Here is a 19,057-nt window from a genome sequence, read left to right as displayed (position 1 = left end):
GTTTTCCTTTATTGATCATATTGTACCTAATTTTATCCCTACAACCCGTAGCAACCGTTTTTTCACCAAATAATTGCATGAGTATCATTTATCGACATAATTTGAAGTGTTGATCTAGTTATGTCCTATTATAGATTAGCTAGCCTGATTGCTATCAGTCCGAATATAACCTTGATAACCCTGGAATTACCGTCTCGGCAATATTTATTACGCTAAGACAAAGCCTTGTTACTCGTATGCTTAGGCTATGTATTACACTGTTATTTCATTCTTTACCATAATTAGTTTTTACGAACTGTGTAAAATGTGGTGCTTTGGTGATGTGTGGGTTATCGGGATGGGAAGAGTTACCAGATGGCTAATAACAAAAGAAAACCTATTAGAGCTAAGGCAAATCAGGGTTCCCGTCAGGAATGCCTTATGAACTAAATGTTGCCTGTGTGACAGGCTTATTGTGGAGATATTTACCTTGGTTCAGTAAAAGACCGAGTTAGTGTGACATATTACATAGTCTTTACAATACATCCATTTGACTATGTATGTGGCAGGGCTTAGTCTAAACCCCACTAGCTAGTCTACTAGTCGTCAGGAGATAGGAGTGCAACATGAAACCACGGAACAAATGCAAGTAGGTGCAGGCTTGTCGACCTGGTTGGAGGCCTAGTTGGAAGTCAGGAACCCCTGGTTAGTTTCAGTAGGCGACTAGTGGGATGATGCTATGGTGGGTAATGGTTTTGTTGAGTCACACTACTACGACAGTGGTATGTTGCTAAACTCAGCTTGTGGGTAAATTGTACCACTCTGTAGAGGCAAAATTATTCAAATAGTCGTGTTCACGATCACCACAACTAGCAAGGGTTGTGTGTTTCCTTGGAGTGTGAGCGTGCAAGGTGTTCCTGTTTTTAAAAATAGGTCTGGTAATATGATGTGGGTTATTGTGGATATAGTGTCCAGCAATATTAAAACTTAAGCCCTGATGACCTTCCACCACAACTGAACCCTCCTTCATTAAAAAACGATGATATGTTTTTTCCTAAAATCCGTCTTATGAAAATAAATCTTTGCATGTGTAAATTTGGTATTTTCACAAAATTAAGTTTAAAGCCTTACCATTATCAATATCGTATGCATGTATTCATACTCCTTGATATATGGTAAGGGTTAGGACTTGTTGAGTACGTTTATACTCATCCTTGCTTATTATTTTAGAGGAGGATCCAGACTTCATCGACACCGATGGTGAGGCTGATGCTTAAGTCTTAGTCACGTCCGCACTCGAGTTGCTTGTGGAATGACATACCCCATGCTATGCCCTTTGGTAATATGGACCTGGTTATATATGAGCCTTAGCAGAATCCTTTATGTATTATTAGTTTGATAGATTTATTTTATTATTTTCTTTGTTATATGACTGTGTTATCACATATTGTGTGACTTGTATTCTACCAACAACTCATCGAAGACTGGTATAATAAAATTGAAGTACCGGGAGGACCCAGACGCTTCAGATGTGCAGGAGGCACCCATCAGCGAATAGGGGATGCAACAATTTAATATAAAGTGCAACCGTCTCGAATAAACACTGCAGCAAATAAACAACTTTTGTGCAACATATAAATAGTTCTTTGCAAACAAGTATTCTTGTTGCAACAAAAATCATCAGATCTGGTGCAACAAATGCAAAGTACTAGCGATTTTTTTTTATTTGTTGGAACAATGAGACTAGCACCAAAATAACTGTAGCATTGATATCATAGTGCTTCAATATTAGAAAAATATTGCCGCAAAATTCCATTCATCTGCTATATCATAGGATCAAAATGAAACTAATTTCAAATGCTACAACACTGCAACATCTAAAACTATGGTTGGCATCATTTAGCAAATGTAGTTGCAACAAGTCCCCACTCCAGTTGCAACATACTATTGATGAACAAATCTGAGCAACACCAAAAACATATCTAAGTACGGTAGAATAAAACTATTGTGCAACCAATGAGTAACTGAATGCAACGAGACTAATGAACTACACATTGCAACGAACCAAAGCACTTTATGCAACATCCGAGAACATGTTCCACATCAATCTGAAAGATTGTTTGCAACAAAGCCTACCATCAAGTCAACCGAGGAGGAGGTCGGCTCAGTGGTCAGTGTCCCATCACCCACACACAAAAATCTGGTGCAAGCTACCATGAACAAATAGGAGAAGGAGGAAGGATGAAAAGGAGGAGGTCATTGCCTTTCTCCACTGTCCACCTCCTCTTGCCACCCATTCGTCATGACGGTCATTCCCTATCGATCTCGCACAACAAAAGGTGGAGATCATTTTTTCAACAGTCGGCAAGTCACTGAAGGGGGGAGAGAGAAGAGGCGACCCTTGGACGAGTTGGCGCCATGATGGATGAGACATGTTGGACCCTTAGCTGCCAGAAAATCATCGTTGGAGAAGGAACTAGAAACTAGATTTTCGTGCAGCCGCATAGGAGAGAAGCAGGGATGGGAAAATATTTTTGTGGAGGAATAGGAAGAAGAGAAGGCTATGGAAATATAGACGCATGGCGAGCGAACCACGAGCGAACGAGTGCGCTAATTGTGTGAGCCGTGAGCGAGACCACGAGCAGTAGCAGGCGGGTGAGTGCATGTAATATTTCACGTTGACATATGCAAACTCGTGGATGTTTTCCTTCACTTGAGGTGGCCCTGCACTCAAGGGCAAGCGTTTAAATTTTCCCCTATATCAGACCTAATACAAGGAGTATTACCGTAAACCAGTTTATTGGATACGACTATAAAAGGGATAAATGAAAAAAAAATTATAGCAACATCACAAAAATATTGTGTGTGAAATTTAAAGTTTGAAAAAGTAGGTATCAACCAATATATGCATGAGTAATTTTCGCAAAACTAAATGTAAGTTTAAAAAAATACTACATATAAGTTTGAAAAAAAAACTATTGGGAACTGCATTTAAGAAGTTCTTTTATCAAGAAATATCCAAATGAACACGGTTTTAACAACCCATATTAGGCCGAAGGTTAATTTACAAGAAAACTAATATGTCTATCGTAGGTTAGTAGGAAATTTAAGGTTTTACTTACACAAAGCAATATGTTTTGCATCCAATTCTTTATAAAATCCAATATGTCTATCGTAGTCTCCTAGGAAATTTAAGGTTTTACTTACACAAAGCAATATATTTTTCACCCAATTCTTTATGAAATCCAATATGTCTATCGTAGTCTCGTAGAAAATTTAAAGTTTTACTTACACAAAGCAATATATTTTGCACCTATTTCTTTATGAAATCCAATGACTCAATTTTGACCGCATTTGATTACGCTGCGTTGTGATCTCCGTCCTGAATAGGAATACGCCCGCTGAAAATACCCGAACCCAACAATTGTTATCGCTTCTCTGACAACACCTAGCCCCTTCCCTCGCCGTCCTGTCGGGCTCGCCGCGCCGCCTCTGCCCATACATCTACGCGCTATCCGCGCGGGGGAAGAGGACCCTCCCGAACACGTCCCAATGGCGTGGGGGGTGCCCCCGCGGCCGCCGTCGTCGCGGGTGCAGGCCCTCTACGAGCTCTGCAAGCGCACCTTCCCCTTCCCCACCGACGCCGCCGCCTCGTCCTCTCCCCCGCCCGCCCACGCCATCCGCAGCATCTCCTCTCTCATGGGTAACCTTCTCCTCTCCTCTACCAATTTCGACCTGTTCCCCTACCTATTTGTGGTGTTGGCGTGTTGCAAAATTCGCTAATGGCCAGCAGTTGAGCTTATTCTCGCGCAATTTCTGATCTTTCTCATGCTCCTGCTATAAGAACGAACTAGCACTTGCCACCTACTTTGGTATATGATGGAGTGCCTGATATTCAGATACAATCACTCCCGCGGATGTTGGACTCAGAGATGATAATCTTGAGGACGACAGGGGGCATGGATTCTTTGAGTCCAACTTCCTGAATGGTTCAGCAAGGGTGGCTCGATGGGCGCAGCCTATCACGTATCTACATATCTACGAGTGCGATGCTTTTTCTGTGAGTTCACATCTTAATCTTAGTTGGACTATTTTGTGACCAGAACTGTGCTAATCGCAACCACTGCTATTGGAAAGCCGTAAACTTTATATTATCTAATTTATTGCACAATCCCAACTGATTCCTATAGGCACACTCGTTGATGCTGGTTTCCGAAGGATATTGTTTATGCATAGCTTGTTCTGATGGACTGTTGTCTGCTGGTTAACTGTGCAATTACAAAGTTTTTTTTTTCTCCCCATTTCCTTTCTTATAGCCAAAGTACATTTACATTTGGATTATCCCCTGAGCTTCAAGAGTGATAGTTTGATACCAATGCTCACCATTGTGAATCCATGGTTCAGCTTTGACAAATTCCCTAGCAAGCTTTCCATGCATGTTTAGTTTTACTTGACTGCAGTTCTCTTATACGAGAACTACAATGTAAATGCTACTTATAGCTTGTAGTGGTTATTTAACACATCTTCTTTGCTTTCTATATATTTTGCAGATTGGAATATTCTGCTTACCAACTTCAGCAGTCATTCCTCTTCATGATCATCCGGGAATGACTGTATTGAGCAAAATCCTTTATGGTTCCATGCACGTGAAATCATATGATTGGGTAGAGCCTACTGTTCTAGCAAGTAGCCAGCCAGGTTATTATCCTGCTTTGTTTCAGAATATCTTTTCCGTATATTCATTGCAAGTTATTAATATTTTTAGTGCATAATTCTGACCTTATTTATGAGAATAAAACATTTCCTTTGCATTCAGTCAACTGTATTATTTACTTGTGTTACTGAGAAATCATTTTAGATTGGTTATTCCCATGCCTTAAACCTTCCTGATTTTTTTTCAGATTGTGATCTTATATACAAATAGAACTTTGGTTACTGAAAGACTATTTTTGCTCCTGATATACAGCAAGACTGGCCAAGTTACATACGGATGATGTTCAGACTGCTCCATGTCCAACCTCCATTTTGTATCCCCGAAGTGGTGGGAATCTACACTGCTTCACTTCAGTATCTTCTTGTGCTGTTCTTGACATCCTTGCTCCACCATATTCCGAAGATGCTGGTCGGATTTGCACATATTTTCACGACTATCCATTTTCTAGCCTCTGTAAGTGAAAACCCTCACTGCCATCACATTATATGTTTGTTGTTATGAAAAGTTCATTGCTACGAGTTTGAGCTGGATTGGAGTGTAGGATGTAGGAGTTGTGGACAGCAGACCGAGGACCAGGGTCTTGGCGTTGACCTGCCGGTTCGGGGTGGTGGTGTGCGGCTATGGTTGCGGTGTACATATAAAGAGAGAGCCCCCCCCCCCCCCTAAAAATCTTGAACTAATAGATAGAATCCAAATCTATTTAAGGAACTATTCTCTGAACTTTCTATCTCTAATTTAGCTAATTTAATGGGCAAAGAAAGATTGCTGCCACCCCCTAGGGTTTGGTTGGTGGTGGCTGCTGCTGTTTCCATCGGCACCTGGCATAATGCTAGAGCACATGACACTCGGTCTATTTATTTGGTGGAAGCAACATATCAACCATCTTAGATATTTGTATATTTATACGGATATATTGGTCCTGGAAGTAGCAATTTCCACACCTGTTTTATGAGGTAGGAACCATGATTCAGTAGGACAACGAACTATTTGTTCTCCTTATTTCCAGTTGATTTTTATGAATTAATTGAATATGATTTCTGGTTGATTGATTTGGCCATGTTCATGCCCATGAGAGTATCGATGTAGGTGTAAGATTATTGTTGGTTTGCTAGGAGTGAGGCATGTTTCTGATTTATACAAGTAATACATACAGCAGGACAAAAGCATCTAATAGTAGAATTCACTTCAGATCAGAGACTGGAGGCAGCAAACACCAGCACGGTGGCTTATGTAAACCAATTAATTAGTGGAATAGTAATTGATTCCGGAGGATTTCTAAAGTCCTGTGCGCTACCGTGCAACGTAACTCGGTGAAACATAGATCTCGCATTCTGTAGGAGCCCTTTTAAAAAATTCAGCAGCCTACCATTTTCAGAAGCGATCCTCATTCCATATGAAAGCTTGGGAGGGAGATAGATCTGCAGGACCACCTATTGCCCACCGATGCAACGCAGGAATGCCGGTGATGAGAGGTCTGCCCTCATGCCAAGCATGGCATACGTGCCACACTGGGTAGTTCATTTTGATCTGTCTCCTCAGGTTGTTGACAGGTCAGGATGTATCCTATTGCCTTTAATAGCAATGTAAGGTACATAGAAATTATTTCCACTGTGTTTTAGGCACTTTAGATAAATGTTCTATTTTGTTTTCTCTGTTTATCCCCAATTTATGAAAAGACTCCTCGTGGAGATGCTGTATTAGTGCTCTGGGCACCCTGGAATTGTTGTTAGCTGCAGTAGTGTTTTGTCTGCAGCATGTTTGATTTTCTCATGGTCACTTGATGTTCCAACAGCAGCAGCTGGACACACAAAGGTAGTTGGTAGCCCGGAAAATTATGCATGGATTGAGGCCATAAACACTCCAGTGAATATTTACATGCGCCCTGGCATGTATACCGGTCCAACTGTACAGGTATTGCCTGATTTTACATGTCGCCGTTGTTATTCACCATATCGATTTGCCAAAGAAGGTACTTGAATAAAATTGATAATGGAAGCAATGTTTGTCCTTTCCAGGAACATCAGTCATGAGCAATCCAAAATGAACTGGAGCATCAAGCATCGTCCCGGTGCCACCTCGCTGATACAGTTATAATGTAGCACTGTAAACGTACTATTTTGTGATTACCTTTTACCATTTGTTCTGCTCTGTTGGATAAGCTGTTGGGTTTCAGTGAAGCGATAAGTTGCCACAGTAATTTCTCCTAGTCAGTTTAGCTGAGCAGAGCCAGTAGCTCATGTATGTTTTGCAACGCTGGTATGAGCTTCAAAGCATTTTGTTACTGGTGGTGCTACATCGTCGTCTGAACTCACTGGGACTGCAATGCCTTGTGAACTGGGTATGTGGCACATTGGTGTGCAATGCCATGGCATGCATATTTGGGGCTAAAAATACTTCAGCCAATGAGCTAAGTGATGTGGTGTGCGTGATATAGCACTCGAACTCGGATTGTTCATTGATCCGGTGTCAGTCTCACAGAAGATGCATCGTCAAATGGCCTTCTGCAGAGGCAAGACCAATAGCATCAGCCATCCTCATTTCCATTCTTTGCAAAACCATTTGCTCTCCTGATCTGTCGTGTCCCGACGAGTTGACGCCACGTATCCTCCTGTCCGCACTAGCTAATCTACCAGAGAAAGGAAATGCATGGCGCCTGGCCGGAGCCGGACCGCATCTAACGGAAGCAGAGAGACTCGCCGGACTCGCCACATGTCGCGCCCACCGGCCGATGCTAAGAACGGCCAGGCTCTCATCGGGCAAGCACCACGACATGCCATAGCCCAAAACACGCCAACGCATCGCATGAAGCTCCAACGCGCGGCACCCAAAATTAGCCACCATCTCACGTATAAAAGCCCACGGGAAATGCAACCCGTATGATCTTACTCACGCATCTCTTTTATCTGATACATATTTATTTGTTAATTTTCTCGTATGTTTTATAGTTTTTTTCACTATATTTTAATATAAATCTTAACACAAATAAACAAAATCACGTTTCTACGTACCTAATGGAATTTTCATATTCAAAGCCCACCACCTCGCGCCGTACCAGCCATCGCACCAAGCACGCAAACACAATCGCCAACACCGCAACGCTTGCTTCTAGCTCGCAAGAACCAAAGACCGCCAACTCACCGCCATGGCCCGTGCCCTCGTCGTGATCCTCCTCGCCGCCGTGGCGGTGGCTCCGTTCGCCGAGGCCAAGTCCGTCACCGCATCGGTCAGCACCTCGGGCGTCTCCGTGTCGTCGAGCGCGGACGGGCCCAGCCCGGCAGCGTCCGCGGCCGATGCTCCAGCGGACGCGCCAAGCGCCTCCAGCCCATCCGACGCACCCAGCGCCGCGGACGCGTGAGGAGGTGATCCAAGTGGATCCCTCGCAATGATCCGACAAAGAAATATTGGTAATAAACAAGGCGTCCACCATCTCCAACCGATTCCTATCAGAGTTCAAAATTTCTTTATGAAAAGATTTTCGTTCCCTTCAGCACTTTAACATTTTCACTTCATGTTTCCCGTCACAAAAAAATTCCAAGTTTATTCCCTTCAAGACAAGTTTCTTTCTCCTTTCATTTCACGAATTCTTTCGAAAAAAAGCTGTTAGAGCTGAGAAAAAAAAAATAGAAAGAATAGAAACGAAGAAAGGAATCAAGAAAGAAACGAAATAAAGGAAATATGATTAGAGATAATCTTAGAGATGGCGCGATCCTTGAGGCCATTGGAGCCTTATTTGCGTTCACTATGTAACTATGGTTTTGTTCGACTTGTGTTTCGCATTTCAAATTTTATTGCAATTACCGTAGGCACGGCCAACCATTGCTTGCCTGCCATTGTTCCAAGTTGGTGTATGATGGAATAATGAATCGAGTTATGTACATTTCACCTTCAGTCTACTTGTTTTCAGCTCCACTTTGTCCTGGAACCTGCAACTGTATGTTCACATGTGTACGGCTGATAAATTTCTCACTTTTCATGAAAAATTCAGACAGATGCTTGGACTCGCTTCAAAGATTCTTCCACACGTGAGTTATGCCGTGTTCTGCCGATCTGGCGAGCCATTGTTTTGGCAAGCGGAACACTGAACTGGTGCATTGTTCATCCTCCCTGTGTTCTGCTGATCAATGATGCTATATTTCCTTGTTTAATATGCATTTGTAACTTTGAGAAGCAGTTGATGCTGTTCATTTCGTGAGAGATCAAATTGTATGATCTCTAATTCGTGTGTCAAAGCATTTCAAGGAATCAGCTTGTCCATTTGTTGAAAGGCCATGTTCAAAACAAACCACATAAAGCAGGCAGAGGCTACTACATGGCCAACTAAACTTGCCACTAACATGCAAAAGAGAAGGCTCAGGGAGGGTGCTGTCCCTCCAGCTTCCTGACAATGGAATTCGTCACAGCCCAGTTGAACCCTCGGTACTGAAGCCACCTCACTATTCATGAACGACGATACTCCGGGGGCAAGCTTTCTCCACGCTGCCATTGTTTAGATGCCTGAGCAAACAGATGATCCATGGAAGCTTCTGATATGCCATACGTTGTCTGGTTTGCATGGACGTGGCCATCCTGAAACACTCTTCGTGTTACCTGGTCTACTTCGGTCTCTGGCACCCCCTTTTGCCGAAGTGCCTAATTTAGCAATGGGCAATGTCAAAGTACAATATGACTGCTATAGAAATTTCACAAGGGAGACGCAAAGCATGAAAACAAATATACGATAAGAATACTCGCAATGCAGTAATTAGCAATTAACAGATCATGAAAAAAAGATTTAGATTCCTACCGTGTTTATATGCAGGTATCAGCTCATAGCAAATAGCTTCAGTAATAAAACAGGACTAGGGCAAGGTGCGTCAACTAATTTATTTGGAAATTGGAACAGCTGAAGGGACAGGCAACAACAACAATAGCCTTTGTCCCAAGCAAGTTAGAGTAGGCTAAAGATAAAACCCACAAGATTCAAATAATAAGATGATGTGAAAACAATAATGATAATAAAGGTACTAGTAATAGTAACAAAATAAAAGTAATACGGTATAAAGAGATTGATGCATAAGTCATGGTTCTGACACGTTTGCTAACTTCTACGCGTTTCTATCCGTGGATAGTTCTTTGAGGATATTCCATTCCTTCAAATCTCTCTTTACAGACTCCTCCCATATTAGGTTTAGTCGACTCATGTCTCTCTTCACATTATCAGCGCGCCTCAATATACCGCTATGCACAGGAGACTCTGGAGACCTTTGTTGGATATGTCTAAACCATCTCAACTGATGTTGGATAAGCTTTTCTTCAATTAGCGATACCCTTACCCTGTCACGTATATCATTATTTCGAATCCAATCCTTTCTAGTATGGCCACAAATCCATCGCAATATACGCATCTCTACACTTAACTGTTGGACATGTCACCTTTTAATTGACCAATATTCGACGTCATACAACATCACATGTCGAATCGTTGTCCTATAGAACTTACCTTTCAACTTTTGTGGCACCTTCTTGTCACAGAGGATGCCAGAAGCTTAGCGCCATTTCATGCATCCGGCTTTGATTCTATGACTAACATCTTCATCGATATCACCATCCTTCTATAGCATCGATACCAAATATCGAAAGATATCCTTCTTAGGAACCTCCTCTCCACCAAAACTAACATCTTCTCCCTCATACCTAGTAGCACCGAAATCACACTTATATACTTGATTTTGGTCCTACTAAGTCTAAAAACTTTTGATTTTAAAGTATATCTCCACAACTCCAATTTCCTATTAACCCCTATTCTACTCTTGTCAACTAGCACAACATCGCCAGCAAAGAGCATATACCAAGGGATATTTCTTGAATGTTCCTTATGACCTCATCCATCACCAAAGCAAATAATGAAGGGACAAGAGACCAAAAAAAAAAAAACTAACCTGCTTTATACGCCTTGGACCCCAAGTTGATGATAGCCACCGGGATCATGAAAATGGATCCGCATAAAAACCATCATTCAACAAACCCCTGCAGAAACTCAGAAGCAAACGAAAGAGATAATGCAAATAATATAAGCAGGGGCCTAGGCAAAGAAAAGATATTTAGTTAGAACAACATATTAGTGCCTACTGCCTTGCATTGTCAGCTAAAGCTATTGATTAGATCTAACATTAAAAGTGCGGCGTAAAAAATTTGAAGGCCCTTCACAAAATTTGGGGATTCCCCATCCAAAAGTAATTGGATCATTGGATGCAATCCAAACTTGGGGACTTATATTACAGTATGCTGACATTAGAATTGAACACAACACCTTTTACAAAAATTGGGGATTCTCCATCCAGAAGTAATTGAATCATTGGATGCAGTGCAGATTTGGGACTTAAGTCGCAGGTGAATACTCATCATATCACCACAATAGGTGAAAATGAAGAGTTGACATGTACTCTATTTCAACTAGGAGGAGGATGCATTGTATTCAACTTCTAATGTCAGCACACACAGCAGGAAGAGTCTTACCTTGACTTAAAATCAGCAATCATAGTATCGACTTTATCAACAGGATACTTCTTACTATGCAGTTTCTTCCTAAGCTCAGAAACTGTGAATGCTCTGCCCAAGAGAAACAAGGCATATTTCAGTATTTATTTTCAACAGCGGCAACAAGACATTGAAGAAATAAGTAAAATTCAGTGACCTGAATGCATGGCACAGAAACTTCAATTAGACTATGAATGCTAAAACAAAACCATGATATCAGAAATTGAGAAAATCAGCATATTAACTCGCTGGCGGCAGTGAGAAAAACCCTCACTTAGTTCAAAATGATACCTACATCACCAAGTTCATTTGTATACGTGACCTACAGATTATCCATTTAGACTAGATGAGCAGTTCATGCTACATACTGAAATGGCACAACAACATTTAGTGCACACATTGCTATCGAGCAGAGTTTCAGGGATATTCCTTCAACATCTCTAGTGGACACTTGGTAGAACATCATCTATCAGTTCTCGGTTCTCACCTGGCCGCAAGCAATTCAATCGCAGCCTCGTCACTCACCTCCTCTTCGAAGGAAAGCTGTGCAAACTCATTGGTGAAGATCTTTTCCATGGGCTCCAGGGTTGTGCCATTGTCATCCTAAAAATGACCGAGCTGTTCATCTGGACTCGGCGTAGCCTTATCCCTCGCTGTCCGGCAGGAACCAAGAAGCAGGGCTACATCAACACGGTCTAAAGAACACTAATAAAAAACACTTCTGCAGCTCTATCACGGTCTCACTCACTCGCATTTCCCTCTTCGAAAGCACCTTGCCGGCAGCTCGTGAAATTCCGGCGTGGAGGCTCGTGCCGGAAACGGGCCACCCCCTTTGCCCTGCAAACGAAGGAAACATTTTTGAGGAGAGCGTGAATTTGGGGATGAGAAATCGATAGGAGTTGGGCCGGCGGCGTGGGGATCAGGGTAGAGAGGTACCAGGTGGGGAGGGGGGTTAGGGAACGGGGCTGCAGGCACAGCTCCAGCCCCGGCCGGAGATGGAGGAGGCGGCGAGCCGACATCCCTAGCGGCTGCTGCTCTGACGGCGGCTCAGGGCGTGTAAGGGGAGCATGGCTGATACTGGGCTGGCGGAAAATAATCCTACAATTTATTTTTTTCTATATTTTCTCATGTATAATTTTATCTGACTTTATCATAAGTTTTAGGTAATTTTTGTCATACGTTACGCTATCAATTGGGTTTAGGCTATAAATACATGAGACTATATCCTGTAGGATTATTTTCTTTAGTCAGCAAATATGTATAATCTATAATAAATATGTTTAGTTGTTTTTATTTACTGTTTTGTTATAGTTTTAACCCGACGGATACTGATGTTTCAGAGCATGAGGTGAGAGTTTGCCTCGTTCAGGGCTATTTTTACAATTGGACTCTGGAACTAGTTTACTCTTGGAAACTATAAATCCTTGCTAGTATTTGGGATTAGGGCTTGTTTAGAGAGATAAGGATTTCTTTTCCTAGGGTTTAGAAAATGAAAGTGAAATAACGAAACCTGTTGGAAGGTGGGAATGACCTTCAAAGTTCTTTTAGCTAAAACTCGTGTTCTCATCTTTTGTTTAGAAATACAATCAACTTGGCCTCTCGGTAGAGTTTCCAAATGTCGTGTTAAGCTAAAATCCGCACGTTGTAAAATAGTTCAGAAACTTCACTGCCCACCATTGAATTTACGTAATTTTATATTCCTAATTTTTTTCCTGTTTTTTGTGTGTAGCATCTAGATTTTTAGTAGGTGGTAAGTATTTTAATAATTAATGATAACTATATTATTGTGATTAATAAATTTATTTTGAAAGATAATTAAAATATGTGATTTTGGCCCCTTAATTGATCGGTTGAACAATCAAATGACGTGAACGTCAAGATTAAGAACTTTCTAGTTTTAAGTATCACAAGAAGATGAATGATATTTAGAGTAGTTTTGATTTTTTTTTGACTGTATTATAAAGAGGATTAAGAGTAGTAGTTTGACTTAGTTGAGTCTAGATTTGATTAGATGCACCCTCGTAAAATTCTAACACTATGTAGCTTAGAGAACACTATAAATAAGTTGAAGTGAAGATAAGACTTAAAGAAGTTTGAATTGGATAAGTTTTGAAAACTCTATACTCGCTGAATGGTCCGACAGTGAAGGTGTTCTACACGCTAGAGTATTTTTTTTTCAAAAAATGTATTTTGACTAATACACGCTGGATAGTCCGGCGCATATATCGGAGGCGTCGTCAGAGTAAATTCTAGATGATTTCTTTATGTTCGCTAGAAACAGACTTATACACGTCGGATGGCCTGGCGCGTATATTAGAAGTGTCACCGGAGTAAAATACATAAGTTCTTTTCACTGAAAAATGATATATATACGCAGGATGGTCCGGTACATATATTGGAGGTTTCATCAGAGCTTTTTTTGCAGTAACGACTAGTTTATGTGGATGATTCATATCGGATGGTCCGACGTTTGGAGCATGTGCATGTCGGGTCATCCAACATTTTTTAAAAAATATGGATGGTTGGATAATAGCTAGTTTTGAACCTCTAGCTTATATATACCCACTACTTTTATCTCATTGAGTAACCATGCAATTCAGAAAAGCTAAAACACTTAGTGTATGATCAAAAGGCAAAATGTGCACTAGAGTAACTTGTAAAGTTCTTAATTGAAGATTAATGATATCATTAGTGCAAGAAGAATAGCAAGTGTGTATCTAAGTTATAGTCTAGGTTTGATTTAGATCTAAGTGAAACTATTGAATTGTTAATTTTGATAATTGGCAATATCTAGCTGGTCTTAGTGATTAGATGTGTCTTAATGAGCTCTTAAAGTTCCTGTGGGAGCCACAAGAGAAAGCTTTGTGCTTGATCTGAAGTTCGCTAATCCGGAGATAGATAAGTGGCTATCACTGGAGAACACTTGAGTCTTGGTAACTCAAGAGAGAGCGATATACTCAGTGGATGCTCCAGCGAGAATTAGGAGGAGTGCTAACTCTTCAATGCATCGAAAAAAAATTAGTGTTTTCTTGCTCATCTCTTTACTTTTTTGCATTTACTTTGAGTATTTACCTTATTGTAAGCTAATGTTCCGCAATTCTTTTCTTACGTAGCTTGTATATTTTCTTACTTAGCATTATGTCAAATTTGATCGTTGTAGTTACTTTACTATTTATCTATACTAAGGTTGCTTATTTGTTCTAGAATTTAATTAAAATAGTTTTAATTAGTTCAATTCACCCATCCTTAGACCATTTATTCTTTTACCATGCTGTCTCAGTCAACGGACAAGGGGATTTTGATAGGTTTCGCTACCATAATTTGCCAAAAGAAGCAGAATCTCTGCAGAGAACAAAGTGAAATCATATTAGCCCTTTTTTCAATTCGAAATATAAATTTCACCAATTAATTCTTTATACCAAAAATATTTGAAAATGATATAAGTAGAAACCTCTTAAATATTAGTTCTATAACATGATAGCTTTTCTACATTTCATAATATGTAAAAATGATATGAGTAAATTTCTCTATAATATTTAAGAATGATATAAGTAGATTTATTTATAATATTAGTATATTACAAACACAAAATTATATTCAAATTTGTATGTTTTAGGCTATTTGATATCCAAAACACCATTTTTTTGACCGGATGAGTAGTAAATAGTGCCAAGATGTATCTAAAAGGAGTATGCTACTAGAGAACCAATTATTCACTTGGATGGGTACTGGAGCTGGCTGTACTCTCAACCTATCCAGAATCAAATTTTAGATTTGCTTCTTATATATCTTATTAAGGTGATTTTTTTTAGATAAAAGATGTATTCATCAATAGTGAGACGTCAGTGACTTTATTAATCTTCAAGCTTTGAATATATGATCTTTAGTATGCACTGTGTATATACGTATGTGTGATGATGCGACGTGTATATTTATGAGTTATACTAGTGTTTTAAAAAATGAGCATGATATCAAATACAGAAAGATTTGTGAGAGATCTTGATGTGCAATGAGTGTGGTAGAACATCTTCAACTCATTCTCTATCTCACTCTGTACCCTACTTTTTAGCAAAATCAACCTAAAATCTTTCTCCAACCCACTTCCTATCACGTTTGCTACTTTTAAGGGCTCCCTATCCTCTCCTCATGCTTTGTCACATTTAGTGAACGGGAGTGGGATCGCTATCTACGGTTAGCACCTGATATGAACAGTACTCTCCAATTTTTCTTTCCATCTTTATTTAAAATAGTGATATTTTGTTCCATAATTTAGACGCAACCCATTTTGATTAGATTCATCAAAAAGACTGTGTAAAATTTAAACTAAAATTCTTAAAAGGCTACTTTTAAAACTTCTAATAATTATTAGGGTCTCAAATATATTCCTAAAAATCTAAGAAATTCACTAATATTATTTTTTATGTAATGGACTAATTTTTAAAATTATTTTCAACCATAAGTTATATGGTGAAAAAGTGAGTTCATTTGTAATACTCTATTTATATGTATTTTTATCATTTTATATGATATTATTCTTTTAATTCAATTTGAATTCAAATATATATAAAATTTATCTGTATAGTCATTTTTTATTTATAGGATACTAATAAAGGTGAGTGAAGAATAGGTCGGAGCTTGTTAAGAGTAGAAAGAATCATGATAGGGAGTTACTTATATGAAAAAGATAGGAAAATAAATTTAAAAAATGGATTGGAGATGCTCTTCCTCCGGAACATCTTCCTATCAAACTCTCACCGATCAGGTAAGCAGAGCAATGATTTTCCCGTCTCCTTTTTTTCCTCAAAAGAAACCCGAAAAGCACCGAAAGGCGAACCTGTGCGCGTCCAGCGTAAGCATCACGCGAGTCGTCGGCGCCCGTGGATCCCCCATCGGACGGCCCACGTCCGTCCTTCGCCCTATAAAAGGAACCCGCGAGCTCCCCAATCCGAATCCCCCGACTCCTCGCTTCCTTCCCTTTGTGGCCGAGGCCCCACGACCCGACCTCGCCGCCGCGCCCCTCCGAGAAGAGAGGGAGGCGGCCGCCCCACCCCCGCGACATCCCGCCCGAATCCCCCGACCTCGATCGGTACGTGGCCCCCGAACCCCTCCCCAGATTTGATCGATCCGATCTGTGGAGCCTAGTTTTGATTTGAACTGTGGATTTTGGGGATTTAGGGTTTGATCCATGGCGTCGAAGAGGATCCTGAAGGAGTTGAAGGACCTGCAGAAGGACCCGCCCACCTCCTGCAGCGCAGGTGATTTGCTCTCTATTGTGATGGATTCCATCTAGATCTTGCCGAATTCTATTGCGATGAGCACGTTGTTTGTGTGTAGTATGTGTTGTGGGTTGATGTTTGATTCGTCGACCCATGATTGCTGCAAGTGCTAGTTACTTAGTTTTGTTCTACGTGACGTGGATGCCATGGTTTGCGGAATTAATTGGTCGAGAATCCTTGTGAACTATAAGTAGGTTAGTTGATTATGCTTGTGTTATGTTCTGTGAAAGTAATATAAAAATACATGCACGATCTGTGGTTACATGATTATCAGTGTTTTCCTTTTTAGTTCAATGTTAGATGTAAAATCAATATACACTAGAAAACAGGTGAAGTTATCACTAGTTCACCACACAACGGACTACTTCATTTGATCTAATCACACCACCTGTCCTTATACTGTTAAATCACAGCATTGAAATAAAGTATGGAGCAGTCATAAGAAGAAGTTTACCATAAACATAAGGAGAGTTGTCTGCTATCGACACAAGTCATAATCCAGGACCAGAATAATGCATTACAAAATTAAACAGTTTATGTTACCTGTTAGAGCAAAAGAGAGATCCATCAGCGGAAGGCTCTCTTTTACAAGCTGACTGTTTCAGGTCTTGAAAGATATCAAAATAGTCTTGCATTTTTAGTATTCCTTCGAAGTTATTATGCATGCCTTGCTGCTTATCTGATGTTCTTTGTTTGGTGTAGTATACCTGGCTGTAGCAGATGTGCTTGATGTTTCTCTGTGCGATTTCACTATGTTGCCATTGCAGGTTCATCTGTTATTATATCAATCGGTGAAATGTTACTTGCTCCATCTGTACCAATCCTAATTGTTTCTGTGTGCTACTTTGTATTTGAACGAGCTGAACCCCACCTCCCAATGGAGAACCCCAGTCTGCCCACTTGTGCTGAAATTGAAATGAGATGCAATTTGCTTTCAGTCCTTGTCACAGTTGTGGGTGTCTGACTACTGTGGAGTTCCTTGAGTTTGCACTCACTGATTTTGTTGTCAGGTCCTGTGGGTGAGGACATGTTCCATTGGCAAGCCACTATTATGGGGCCATCAGACAGCCCGTTTTCCGGTGGAGTATTTTTGGTGAACATTCATTTCCCACCGGATTATCCTTTCAAGCCGCCAAAGGTAATTTCTGAATATCCGATTTCTAATACCATCTCCCTGGCACTTCTTGCTTTGATACTATGATTTTAGATCTACAGTTGTACATCATCGAAGAACATGCCATTTGATAACTCTTCAATAATTTCTTGGATTCTAATCTACAGATGTACTTATTTTCAGGTATCATTCCGCACCAAGGTGTTCCACCCGAACATTAATAGCAATGGCAGCATCTGCCTTGACATTCTCAAGGAACAGTGGAGCCCTGCCTTGACCATATCGAAGGTGAACCTTCCACACTTCCTGTTTGGTAGAGACATTCAGCATTTTCATGCCCATTCTTTTTTTGCCTTAAGCTGATTGCTGAGATTTTGCAGCTGTGTTCCTCAAGAAGTTTATGTTTCAGCATCAGCTGTGATAATCTTCCTGACTCGTTTTTTGACCCGTTCTTATTTACAGGTGCTTCTGTCAATCTGCTCGCTGCTCACGGACCCAAACCCTGATGACCCGCTTGTGCCCGAGATTGCTCACATGTACAAGACTGATAGGGCCAAGTATGAGTCTACTGCACGCTCCTGGACGCAGAAGTACGCCATGGGCTAGAAGAAGGCCAACTGGTGAATGTGCCGAACCCGCCAATCGATATCACCTGCCGAACCCGCCAATCGATATCACCTAAATAACCAGCCAAGACTCCCCCAACCATATGAAGGACTTTTGAGGGCTATTATCCTGTTGAACTCATGTGTAACCTTGTGAAGTCCGTTTGAGTCTGGTAGTCTGTTCTACCCGACTGTTCCGTTATCTGAAGTTGCTTCATTAATCATATTTATATAGTATGTGGTGTCCGTTGCTTGCATTGCTTATGGAATCTGCTTTATCAGGGTTCGAAAACCAATTGGACATTCTGGTGACCGCCGGGATCTGAAAACCTGACAAGTTAGTAGTTGGAAATCCTTTGCAGAGTAATTTTCCTCTGTACACCAGCCAAGTCAGATAGTGAGGGCTTTTTTTTGGAAGGGGTTTAGGATTGGATTATACTTGGAGGAACAGAACACCCCCTTTTACATTTAGACCTGAACAACACAGAAATTGAAAAGAAGAACATTGAGGTCCTCAGCGACGCCTTCTGCCGCGCATCTCGCTGCCGTGAACGACGAAGGTTAAAACCATCCCCCACTAGAACAGAGAAGCTCGAACTTTGAAGCTGTAGTATTCAGCACCCCCGGAACTCCTCCAAGATGTTTTTCCACTGTGAAAGACCATCGGAAGTTTCACCGTCAAAATCAGTAGTGGAAAAAGAGTTTTTTTTTATAATTTTTATATTTTCTATTTAAATAAATAGACTTTTAATAGATTTTTTTTAAAACTAGACACCTATTACACTCTGATCGAGCGGTTATCACATGAAATAATAAAAATACATATAAATAGAGTATTATAAAGAAACTTACT

At 40.6% G+C, this 19,057-nt stretch overlaps 2 protein-coding genes and 1 pseudogene across 3 annotated transcripts; 2 read left to right on the top strand and 1 right to left on the bottom strand.

Annotated features, from left to right (window-relative positions):
• Positions 1-3,384: 3,384 nt before the first annotated feature.
• Positions 3,385-6,986, top strand: LOC133925200 (plant cysteine oxidase 3-like). 2 transcript variants are annotated; one of them, XM_062371083.1, is made up of 6 exons: positions 3,385-3,682; positions 3,879-4,039; positions 4,530-4,677; positions 4,946-5,146; positions 6,489-6,604; positions 6,709-6,986. In XM_062371083.1, exons 1-6 carry the CDS (start codon positions 3,532-3,534, stop codon positions 6,721-6,723), a joined length of 792 nt encoding a protein of 263 aa, XP_062227067.1. In that variant the 5' UTR covers positions 3,385-3,531; the 3' UTR covers positions 6,724-6,986. The 2 variants fall into 2 exon arrangements, with proteins under 2 accessions (XP_062227067.1, XP_062227066.1); XM_062371082.1 differs by having other exon boundaries at positions 3,387-3,682; positions 6,486-6,604.
• Positions 6,987-8,802: 1,816 nt separating this feature from the next.
• On the bottom strand, positions 8,803-12,297 carry LOC133925199 (uncharacterized; annotated as a pseudogene).
• Positions 12,298-16,140: 3,843 nt separating this feature from the next.
• LOC133925198 (ubiquitin-conjugating enzyme E2 28) lies at positions 16,141-18,461 on the top strand. Its single transcript, XM_062371081.1, has 5 exons — positions 16,141-16,295; positions 16,385-16,464; positions 17,496-17,623; positions 17,783-17,887; positions 18,062-18,461. The coding sequence occupies exons 2-5, from the start codon at positions 16,395-16,397 to the stop codon at positions 18,203-18,205; spliced, it is 447 nt and encodes a 148-aa protein (XP_062227065.1). The 5' UTR covers positions 16,141-16,295; positions 16,385-16,394; the 3' UTR covers positions 18,206-18,461.
• The last annotated feature ends 596 nt before the right edge of the window (positions 18,462-19,057 follow it).

This window comes from Phragmites australis, chromosome 7 (assembly GCF_958298935.1).
Source record: "Phragmites australis chromosome 7, lpPhrAust1.1, whole genome shotgun sequence".
Taxonomy (NCBI): Eukaryota; Viridiplantae; Streptophyta; class Magnoliopsida; order Poales; family Poaceae; genus Phragmites; species Phragmites australis.
Note: the sequence above shows the minus strand (reverse complement) of the source record. Positions and strands in the feature narration are given on the sequence as shown.

Coding starts and splice junctions, on each gene's coding strand:
- LOC133925200 (XM_062371082.1), top strand. CDS start 3,532: ATGGCGTGGGGGGTGCCCCCGCGGCCGCCGTCGTCGCGGGTGCAGGCC. Junction 3,683..3,878: donor CAGCATCTCCTCTCTCATGG/GTAACCTTCTCC, acceptor CCTGATATTCAG/ATACAATCACTCCCGCGGAT. Junction 4,040..4,529: donor ACGAGTGCGATGCTTTTTCT/GTGAGTTCACAT, acceptor TATATTTTGCAG/ATTGGAATATTCTGCTTACC.
- LOC133925198 (XM_062371081.1), top strand. CDS start 16,395: ATGGCGTCGAAGAGGATCCTGAAGGAGTTGAAGGACCTGCAGAAGGAC. Junction 17,624..17,782: donor ATCCTTTCAAGCCGCCAAAG/GTAATTTCTGAA, acceptor ACTTATTTTCAG/GTATCATTCCGCACCAAGGT. Junction 17,888..18,061: donor CTGCCTTGACCATATCGAAG/GTGAACCTTCCA, acceptor TCTTATTTACAG/GTGCTTCTGTCAATCTGCTC.